The sequence below is a fragment of the Epinephelus moara genome, chromosome 22 (assembly GCF_006386435.1).
Source record: "Epinephelus moara isolate mb chromosome 22, YSFRI_EMoa_1.0, whole genome shotgun sequence".
In the NCBI taxonomy this organism is placed as follows: Eukaryota; Metazoa; Chordata; class Actinopteri; order Perciformes; family Serranidae; genus Epinephelus; species Epinephelus moara.
This window is the reverse complement of record NC_065527.1, coordinates 1,472,775-1,483,979: the sequence shown is the minus strand read 5'-3', so window position 1 is coordinate 1,483,979 and position 11,205 is coordinate 1,472,775. Positions and strand designations below refer to the sequence as shown.

Below are 11,205 nucleotides of genomic sequence, written 5' to 3'. Positions count from 1 at the left end.
GTGTTAGACCACAGGTTGGAGCATGTGTTAGACCACAGGTTGGACCACGTGTTAGACCACAGGTTGGAGCATGTGTTAGACCACAGGTTGGACCACGTGTTAGACCACAGGTTGGAGCATGTGTTAGACCTAAACTGAAGTCAGGCTGTCTCTGCTTCTGCTGCTTTGATTTTGATCATTATTTGTTTTATCAGTCTCGTGTAAATTCCCCAGCTGTAAGAAAGTTCTCTGTAAAGTCATCTATCACATTCGTCCTCGCCTTGTAATGTAGTTAAAAGTACAGAAGAATCTGACATCACCACCTGACAGTAACAGAACTCCAACTCCATCACTGACGTCCAGATAAACAAGTAGACGGACGTCCAAAGAGCCGACGTGTGTCACAGACTAAGTGCTCAGTGAAATGGAAACAGCTTCTCTAACCAGAGGCACATAAAACCTTTTACAGTGATCCTCAGTCCTGACTGGAGGTCTGAACGCAGAGACAGAACAGAGGAGCCATTAACAGAACCAGATCCAGCAACTAATGCTGCAACGCGAGCCCGCGCCCATTAAGTGACTTAATGTGTTGCTGGAAATGTTTCGTCTCTTCAGACCATCAGCTGTGATTTACTACAAGCTAAAACCCAGTCCACAGCGATGCATCTAATTACAGAGGAAGGAGGAGTAGTAATTTATTACCTCACATTCTTTGGAAGTATGAATCCAGTCTGAATGAGGCTTTGGGCTGCGCTCAAAGTCTTCAAGTCTCTACAGGATGATTCTCAGACTGTGGAGAAATGAATGGAAGCAAACAGGTCATTTGAGGTGAAGCCCCACCTGCTGACACAAAGTGTTGTTTTAGTCATGATATCTTAGAAAGGAACATAAATCTGGGTTAATGTGACATACAGATCCTCAGTGCTGCTGTTATTTATCGTTATCGTGCAGTTAAAGGTGAGCGGCTGATGTAATAGTTTTAAAATGGTGTTTGAACTGCGCCTGGCTCGACAGGCTGCTGCGCGCTGTAGCTCCACACTCACACTCAGTGTGTTCACGTTAAAGAAACTAGATTTATTGTGTCAGTCTGACTAAAACTGGACTTTTAAAATCCATGTAAACATGTTAGTCTGACTCAACTCATAGTAAACTGAACTTCACAAAGTCACATAATGTGATTAGTGATGCTGTAAATAAATTTAACTGACTTTACTTCTTCCAAACTCGAGACATGCTGACGGACATGTGCTGTATGTAACACACTGACTATGAAGAAGTACCTTATATAACACCACTTCAGAACATCCAAACTATCCTGTAACCTTCCTGACGTGCAGACGTCCTCTCACGTCCTAACAGTCTGATCATTTATACATTTAATCTCATTTAACTCGGAGCTGTAGGAGCTACTTAATGCTTGAATATGTTTTGTGCACTCGGTGCTGTGACTGTATTTCACTCGCAGCTCGTCTGAGGCCAGACTGCAGCTGTCTGTGTGACTCGGCCTCCTTATCAGTGCCATGCTAATTCACCATCCTGTGCGGCTGACGTGTGAGCTGTGGCATGTTGTAGGTGTGGTGTCGGTGGTTTGAAGCCGTCACTGTACAAAGTACTCTGTCATGGTTGAAACCGCGCACTGAAAACAAGCCGTTGATCAAAGCCCAGCAGGAAGTCAGCTGGAGCAGAGACGAAGGGCGTGTGCAGAGACTTGACAATGAACCTGGAAACACTTGTGGTTTGTGATGTACATATAAGGCCTGAGGGATGTTGTGTCAGTGTGTGGGTGTCCTCTTGACATGTGCGTAATGTGACGCTGCACTGTGAGGTAATCCCCACTTATCTTCTCCCTCCTCCTCCTCCTCCTCCTCCTCCTCCTCCTCCTCCTCCTCCTCCTCCCAGCTGGTGTCTCGGTGTTTGGAGCATTCCTGCGCTCAGAGTTCAGCGAGGAGAATCTGCAGTTCTATCTGGCCTGTGAACAGTACAAACAGTCGTCCAACAACTTCAGCCTGCACCGGAGGGCCAAGGACATCAGCGCCACCTACATCCAGCCCGGCGCCCCCCGCGAGGTACACGCCCGCTTTAATAGTAGTCAGTATAGTGACATGCACCAACTTCTCCTCATGAAACAGGAAGTGTAACTCAGGTCCTATCACACGTCTCTACCTCTTTTTCTTCCTTGTGTTTGCTGTACGACTCAGAGTGTGTGTCTCCCTCTGAACAATGTGCTCTGTGTGTTTTGGGTGCTCCTTGTGTCTTCAGAAGCTTGTGTGGGCGGTTCATGACGTCACAGCGTCGAGTCAATAGCTGCATTCATGAAGAGCTGGTTTTTTTGTTCCACAAATAGAAAGAGTTTAACCAGAATAAATAATCTCTGATGTGAACGCCTCACTTATAATATTTGTATACACTGTAAATACACCTTAACCTTAAACGTGTCACATGACCCATCTGACAGAATCAACAGCAAAAACAGTGATGTTAAACTGGCGTGAATTCCTTCATCATATGAGCATAAAAACACTGAGTTCACATTTTATTAAACTATAAAGTTCTGTCGCAGCGAGCTTTGGTCAAAGATACTGGATTACTACAAGATGGCCCGCCTACAATATCCTCCCATTGTATGACATGTTATACATTTCCGGTCTCCTAAGTAGGTGTTGTCCCCCGTAGCCCAATCAAAGACGAGTATCCCCAACCTCGCTTCTGTCAACATGTGTGTACCCTTACTGGCCGTAAGCTAAATAAATAAACTGTCTGTCAAAAAAAAATTTTTTCCAGCGGATGTCTTAGTTACAACATGATTGAGCTAACTGGAGTAGTTTCATGTCGTATCCGACAACGGGAGGCTTTTAACAGATGACGTCCTGATGTTAGCTTTGCTGCTGCTGTTAGCTGTCCCTGTCAGCTGCAGCCACTGATGCTTTCTAGACATCGTGATTTCCCAAAACTGAATAAATACCACACATAGCAACACAAAACTGCTTTGCTAGCTCAATCATGTTGTAACTAAGATATCCGCTGGAAAAAATATTTTTTTAATCCAGTATCTTTGGTGAAACTGCACTGATTTCAGCACCAGAGAGGAGATATCTGTTGCCAGATCTCGCGAGAGTGTGTTGTTGAGACAGAGACAGGTCTTGAACAAAGTAAATTTTCTCCTGATTTGTCCGTCTGAAATTTGCCATTTTGGTGTCGGAATGTTCTGAAGATATGTGGCTTGTGATAAATGGGTCCAATATTTGCTTCCGTGACTATGGGGCGAAAGAATCGGCCATAATCTGTAATCACGTTCAGGACCTGCTGTTAGTCTCCTAAAGGGGCGTGGTGGTCGCCAACCCCACGTGACACTGATACAGGAAACTGACTCGCAGTGGACCGTCTTGGTTTGGTTTCAAGAGATGAACTCTGAACCAGGAAGTGATCTTTGTTTCACCTCAGCACAACTTTACGTCCGACACTGGGTTCATCCCGAAACCTGATCTCCTTTCTGTGTTTCCTTCAGCTGCGTCTCTTCCACGCGTCTTAGCTCCGCCCTCGTTCGACATGGAGAAGAGATGAGAGGAGAGGAAAAAGGAAATCCTTCAGAGGAATGAGACGTCTTTGTCTCTGAAGTGTCACGTTTTTGTTCTCGCATGTAGTTCTGCGTTCCCTCGAATTCAATGTGGCGTCCTCTCACTGTGTAATTTTCTTCATATTAAGTTCTAAATTTTGTTTTGTGTTCCCTGGTGTCAAGTTTTGTTTCCTCAAATTCAATTTTGCGTTCCCTCACACTGTGTTTAGCGTCAACTTTAATTCAGTTGCATTACCTCGCATTGTATTTTGCATCCCTCACCCTGTTTTGTGTCCCTTGCATGAAGCTTTTCACTCCCTCATGTTAAGTTTCGTGTTACATCACATTAAGGTTTGTGTAGGAGCAGTCAGTGTGTGTGACAGACAGGTCAGAGCCGACAGTTCAGCTGATACAAACGTTAAAAGCTACAAGAGCAGATTCTAATACAGTGGAACTGAGCTCTACCTGAGTGTAGCACACACTAACTTCCTGTCTCGTCCTGTTGAAGGTGAACCTGGACAGTAAGACCAGAGACCTGACCATCCAGCTGCTGCAGGCTCCGTCTCACACCTCGCTGTCCCACGCACAGAAGCGTATCTACTCTCTGCTGGACACAGACTGTTATCCTCGCTTCCTGCAGTCCGACGTCTACCTCTCCTTACTCCGAGAGGCCGACTAGGAGCCGCCATGTTGACGACACACCTGGACTCAGGAGGAGGAACAGCGGCTCAGTGGTTTCCAGAGCTTCCTAAACATTAACGACAATAAACTTAAACATGTCGTCAGAAGACGGAGTGTAGAGATGAAACTAGGAGCAGAAGCTGATGCCCGTTGGACACTGTAGAACATAATTTAATATATGTTCTCCTCAAGAGATGTTAATTTTAATATTTCATGTTTCCCCTGCTGATAGTCTCTATGCTAAGCTAAGCTAAGCTAAGCTAACCAGCTAAGCTAACCACGTCCTGACACCTGCTCCTTCACTGAACACACACATATTCGATTGATATGATCCTTTCATCAAAAAAAAGAAATTACTATAAAGTTAAACTGTTCTTTACTTGGCTTCTCGTTGGCTCTGAGAATGTGGAAAATCAGACGGGGCAGTTTTGTGTCCCTCCCTCCACATGACCCGTGCAACTCTGCAGCGCTGGTTGTAATGATTAAACATCCTCCCTGTGAGCGGCGAGCGTCCCCACGGTCCAGTGAACCCGTCTGAGTTTCCTCTGCTGACAGAAAGGAAAAACAAGTTCAGCAAGAATGAGCTCTTTGCTGCTAAAGGTCAAAGTACGACGTGACTTACTTTTATAGTAAAGGTGGGAAACCTGAGCAAATGGACTCGGCAGGTGAAACAACTACGTGGCAACAGGAAGTTGGGATCAGTCATCGTCTAAACACACAAAGACAAACTGTGTATGACACAATGGCCTCAGAAACACTCCGTAATCTAAGTAGGTTGTTTTTAATGAGAATGTTGAGCAGCGTTTCCTGGACTGTTGAGTCTGAGAGGATGAGACACCTTCATCATGAGGAAGACCACTGTTAAAGAAACGGAGAAGTGATTGAGAGTTTGGAAGAGAAAGAAATAAAATCCTGATTTTGTATCTGTGTGTGTGTGTGTGTGTGTGTGTGTGTGTTGCTGAGATACTGAGCGACACAGGGTCAGAGCAAACATTAATGCACACTGCAGTCTGTGGTTGGTTCAAGACTTTAAAGGGATAGTTTGCATTTTTTGCAGTGGGATTGAATGAGATAACTCACCTACAGTCAGTGCATTACTCACAGGTGATGGCGGTCGACACGCTCTCTGTTTGGAGAAGCAGACAGGACGACGGCCACAGAGGCTCAGCAGTACTTTGCTTCAGAGGTGTCAAACTCACATTAGTTCAGGGGCCACATTCAGTCCAGTTTGATCTCAGATGGTCCGGACCAATAAAACCACCTCACAGTAACCTGTAAGAACCATCAGCTCCAATGTTTCCATTTTTTTTGTCCATTCTGTAGACGTTCATCCAGGGCGTAAAATTAACTTTTTACCTCATCTGCCATTGGCTAGTGACCTCCGAATATTTACCGGCCAAACATATTTTTCACCAGCCAAATAAAAAAATCGTGCCTTGTTTGACTAAAAATAATTACCTTACCTTCCAACTTCAGGAAAATCCAACCCTGTCCTCTGTGTGTCTTTGGCGTGCTTGCGGCAGAGGGTGCAGCTCATCTTGTTGGTGTGCAGGTCGTAGGTCAGCCATGACCGCGGCGGGCCAGCCTCGTCTAGTTTCCATTTTTCAATAAAATGCCGTGCGACATTTGTACTCCGTTTAACTGTCTGTTCTTCTTGTCCAACATGTTCATCTTCGTTTTTCCTCTTTTCTGGCGGTGGCTTCACGGCAGAAATGTGTCAGAAGTTACCATAGAATGCCCAGGGTTCCAGTAGCTGATGTCATGCGTTCCCAGCACACATACAATAAGCCGCGAGGGTCAAAATAGTCTGACACAGCTGGCAAAAATGGTCGAAGCACATAAAAAACCCACATGTAATTCAAAATTTTCCATCGGCCAGTGGCGTGTGTGTGTTTTTGTTTCACACGCCAAACTCATTTTTTACCCGCCAATGGCGGGTGTTAATTTTACGCCCTTTCACAAAACAGATGAACAGTCTGAGATGTCTCAAGAAAAATAAGATCACTTTCAACAAGGTCTCAGTTTTTCCACGTTCAGTCAGTCGATGTCTCTCTGTCATGATGTCATTTATCCAAACATCTCCTGATCCAGATTCTTTTGATCTGAAGCAGCTGGTTGACGATATTTAGCACAATGTTAAATATCCAGACACCTCTTAGTTTGGTCATCTAGTCGGCCGGATTGGACCTTTAGGTGGACCAGTTCTGGCCCACGGGCCGTGTGTTTGAGTCCTGCCCGGGGTCAGCGACCCAACATATAACCTACAAAAAGGTGTGTGACAGGTAAAGAATATTCATTTATTCACTCATTTTCTGTAACTGCTCCCGTTTGGGGTCCAGGGGGCTGAACCCTCTCCCAGCTGACATTGGGTGAGAGGCGGGTTCACCCTAACCACTGTACCACCGTGCTGCCTAGGTTAAAATATGTATGTGTGTGTGTATATATTCATGGGTACAAAGGACTTTTATTGACTGGTGATGGGAACAGGCCAGTTCTGGTGCTGAGCTTTACAGGTATAGGTGGGTGTAGGTTTTCAGAGCTGGACTGGTGCAGGACTCGGCCTGATATTGAGAATATTTTCACAGCTTTACCTCAGACAGCCCTTACCTTTGGCACTACATTTTCTAAACCGTACCTGATTGTTGAGTTGAGGTGGTTCAACATCTGATCAGGATCCTCCTGGTCCAGCTGGTAGGAGGCCCCGGGGCAGACCCAGAACACACTGGAGGGATTATATATCTCATCTGGTCTGGGAACACCTCGGGTCCTCCAGGAGGAGCTGGAGAGTGTTGCTGGGAGAGGGACGTCTGGGGTGCTTTGCTCAGCCTGCTGCCCCGGATGAAAATGGATGGTTTCTGTCATTTAAGGTAATTTTCTTTTTCTTTTCTTTTTTTTATCACGCTGCTGTTTGTTGAAGTCTTTGTTTGGTTTTAATCAGTTATTTAACACTATAAAACCAACTCATCCTCACTGTGACCTCGTCACATGTCCACGTTTGGTCATGGACTTTCCACGTCCACATATGGCGTCCAAGGTACCCTGGGTGTGTTGGTTGTTGACGTTCTGGGACGCCGTGTCAACTTCAGCCTGTTACATGCATTGTCTGTTTTGAAAATACACTTCTGTTTTCACAGGAAATGTACAGTTTGAATAGCTAGTGTAATTTTACCTGATGGTTGGTGCAGCAGAGCTCTTCAGAGTGTGTCTCCTGCTTATCTGGTGATGGTTTTAAATAAACTTTGTCCTAAGAGAAATGTTCACGAGCACGCACCATCTTTGAAATCTGTAGAAAAGTTTTAGTCGGCTTGCTCAACAGCACTTCAGTGCATGAAATATATTTTTGTTCTCAGCTGCTGCCGAACATATAAACATACATATCCTGTTACATGCTGTTCCTTTATCATCTGTTCACTCAGCTGATGACTCCATCTCAGTCAGGTCCTGTGAGGTAAACTGAGCCTCCATCCTTTGTATCATCCTGTGTGTTTGCATTAGTGTTGTCGATCATCGGATATCGGCTTCTGTATTGATTTTTACTACATTACCAATCCCTTTACTGCCACACTGTACAGCAGTGGGTCCCAACTGGTGGGAAAACAAAGTACAGTGGATTTCTGGCACAAGCTTTTATTTTGAAGTGCTGTTTCCTGCTGTTGAGTGAGAGACTAACAGAGACAGCAAACTGGTTTGACAGTATGATGCTGAGTATATTAAACTGTGGACCTTAAACTAATGACTGAGGACAAATCTGGAGCCTGTGGTCGGACCAGGTGGGAGCCACTGCTCTACAGTCTGCCAGAAAAAGATTTAGCATGTCTCAGTGCTCCAAGAAGGGTGTCTGGGCTCAGCCTTAGAGATAGGGGGAGGAGTCAGACATCTGGAGGGAGCTCGGAGTAGAGCCGCTGCTCCTTCATGTTGAGGTGGTTCAACATCTGATCAGGATCCTCCAGGTCCAGCTGGTAGGAGGCCCCAGGGCAGACCCAGAACACACTGGAGGGATTATAGATCTCATCTGGTCTGGGAACACCTCGGGGGAGAGGGACGTCTAGGTGCTTCGCTCAGCCTGCTGCCCCCGAGACCTGACCCCGGATAAGTGGATGAAAATGGATGGATGAGAACACAGTGTGCCGAAAACACCAGGATGTTCTACGACAGAGGTCGCCAACCCGTCGATCGCGATCTACTGGTAGATCTTTGAGACTTTTCCTGTAGCTCTCCAAAATAATAGAAAATCAGCTTAAGAAATACACAAATAGCCTACACCCGCAATATTAATGTGCTGTTTTGCAAGCACCTCTCTCTTGATCCAGCTATTTGCAGTGTCTACGACACTGCATCAAAGTGACCAATGAGATAAGAGAATATTAGTGACCTCTACGTGACGAACACGCACACAATTGCATGACTGACACAAGTGCACTCAGTCACTTAGACGCACACAGTGAGACGGAGGAGCTAGCTAGCATGGCAGAGGGCTCGCGTAAGAAGGCGAAAACATATCATTTCCATCCAGAATGGGAAGAGGAATTTCTGTTTACCTTGGTGAAAGACAAGTGTGTATGTATGTTATGCCACCAAACACAAGCACTGTGTAAAAGAGGAAATCTGGAGTGGCACCACAACACCAACCACCAGAAATTCAAAGATGGCTACCCGCCGAAGAGCACAATCCGTGCAAGGAAAGTTGACGAGCTGAAATCGGGGCTGAAGGCCCAGCAATCACTTTTCACCAAACCTGCTTCTCAAGATAAGGCTGCAGCTGAAGCATCATTTCGTGTAAGTCACCTTTTGGCTAAACACAAGAAGCCCTTTACAGATGGAGATTTAGTTAAGGAAGCAATGGCCATTACAGCAGAGACTGTTTTCAGCGACTTCAAAAACAAAGAAGAAATCAAAACTGCACTCCGTAGTGTACCCCTTGGCCCTGCAACGGTGACGAGGAGGATCGAGTCACTCTCAGAGGACGTGGACAGACAAGTGTTAAAGGATCACTCTCAGAGGACGTGGACAGACAAGTGTTAAAGGACTTGACAAACTGTGAATATTTCTCACTAGAGTTCGATGAATCCCTGGATATAATGGACACAGCGCAGCTTGTTGTATTTGTCAAAATGGTTTTCCCGGATTCTACAACAAAGGAGGACTTTCTCACTCTTTTGCACTTAAAGGAGAAAACGAGAGGTGAGGATATCTACAATGAGTTCAAAAAATATGTTGATGATAATGACATACCCATTCATAAACCGGTGGCGATTACTACTGATGGGGCCCCAGCAATGCGTGGTGCGCGCAATGGATTTATAGGACTGTGCCGTAATGACCCCAATTTTCCTTACTTCGTGAATTATCACTGTGTGATCCACCAGCAGGCCTTGGCTGGGAAGGTCTTGAACTTTTCTCATGTAATGACGCTGGTGGTGAAACTAGTCAACTCGATTCGAGCGAAAGCGCTTCAGCACCGCTTATTCAAAGCGCTCCTGGATGAGCTTGATGCTGCTTACGGAGACCTACTTCTCCATGCTGATGTGCGGTGGTTGAGTCACGGCAAAGTGCTGCAGCGATTTGTCGACTTGCTGCCCGAGATCAAAACTTTCCTGTCGACAAGGAACGAAGAGTACAAGGAACTGTCAGAGGATGCATGGCTGCTGGACCTGGGGTTTCTCACAGACATAACCGCAAAACTGAACACACTCAACAACGAGCTGCAGGGAAGAGACCGACTTTCCCAACCTCGATAAGATGGTACAGGCCTTGGAAGACAAGGATGCTTTTCGCCCTGAGCAGTACTGCTCTCACCTGGACAAACTGACAACGGAGTTTAATCGGCGTTTTGGTGAGTTAGACGTCATGGAAGATATTGCTGCATTCATCTCAAACCCATTCGTGTCCATTGATATAGAGCAGGTAGCAGCCAAATTCCAGAAAGTATTTACTTTGCCAAGTGGAGTTGACATGGAGATGGTTGATTTACAAAATGACATCGAGCTGAAAGCCAGATCCAGGGACAGTGACTTTTGGGGACTTGTCAGCAGAGAGAAGTTTCCTCTCCTCACTGCATGTGCACTAAGAGTGAGTGCCTACTTTGGATCCACGTACCTATGTGAAATGGCATTTTCACAGATGAAAATAATCAAATCAAAGTACAGGAGCCGCCTTACTGACAGACACCTCACAGACTGTCTCAGACTGGCTGTCTGTAGCTATGAGCCAAACTACAAAGCACTCACAGACAGTATCCAGTCACAGCCATCTTGATTGAGTAACATGACTGCCTTCTGATGTGAAAAGTGATGCTGCATGAGATGACTGCACGTAGCACTGAGAAAAAATAGCCAGATCTACTTTATAAAATACTTATATTTGTAAATGACAATAAGTAAGAATAAGTCAGTCAAGTGTCAAAATGAAGGGTGATAGGCTACATATGAAACCTAGAAGTGATGCTGCATAAGACTGTGCTTAGCACTGACTGAGAAAGCAAACATTACAGTTCCACTTTATAAAAANACTGGCTGTCTGTAGCTATGAGCCAAACTACAAAGCACTCACAGACAGTATCCAGTCACAGCCATCACATTAACTTGACTGAGTAACATGACTGCCTTCTGATGTGAAAAGTGATGCTGCATAAGGTGACTGTGCTTAGCACTGACTGAGAAAGCAAACATTACAGTTCCACTTTATAAAAAATGTTTGTCAATGATAAGTATGAATAATAATAAGTCCAAGTGTCAAAATGTGAAGAATTTCAATTTGTTGTTAGCTGGTATTCCTCATGCCTTTATTTTTGTGTTATGAAACTACATGACTCTGAAGTTAATGTTATTTTGTACAATTCTTTAAGCGAGACAGCTGTTTGATATGCCAATTAATTAGTCTTTTCTTGGTTTATCAATTTGAATGTTGCAGCAAGGTGCATGTAATTCAAATACAGGCAAATAAAAGGCCTCAAGTAGGAAGTACACAGTGTTAGCTTGTCTTTTTCTATCAAC

The 11,205-nt window shown here is 45.0% G+C and overlaps 2 protein-coding genes across 2 annotated transcripts in view; one reads left to right on the top strand and one right to left on the bottom strand.

The window, feature by feature from the left end:
- si:ch211-152p11.4 (regulator of G-protein signaling 8) overlaps window positions 1-5,136 on the top strand; it is a 15,256-nt gene extending 10,120 nt beyond the window's left edge. Inside the window, exons 5-6 of the mRNA XM_050035535.1 lie at window positions 1,879-2,045; window positions 4,041-5,136. Coding sequence (XP_049891492.1) covers window positions 1,879-2,045; window positions 4,041-4,211 — 338 coding nt within the window. The 3' untranslated portion in view covers window positions 4,212-5,136. The remainder of the gene's footprint in view (window positions 1-1,878; window positions 2,046-4,040) is intronic.
- Window positions 5,137-5,279: 143 nt separating this feature from the next.
- The window catches only part of gabbr1b (gamma-aminobutyric acid (GABA) B receptor, 1b), a 208,197-nt gene continuing 202,271 nt past the window's right edge, over window positions 5,280-11,205 (bottom strand). The window contains exons 25-26 of the mRNA XM_050035420.1: window positions 6,849-7,190; window positions 5,280-6,474 (exon numbers count right to left, since the gene is read on the bottom strand). The gene's annotated coding sequence lies outside the window, so the exon portion shown is untranslated. The remainder of the gene's footprint in view (window positions 6,475-6,848; window positions 7,191-11,205) is intronic.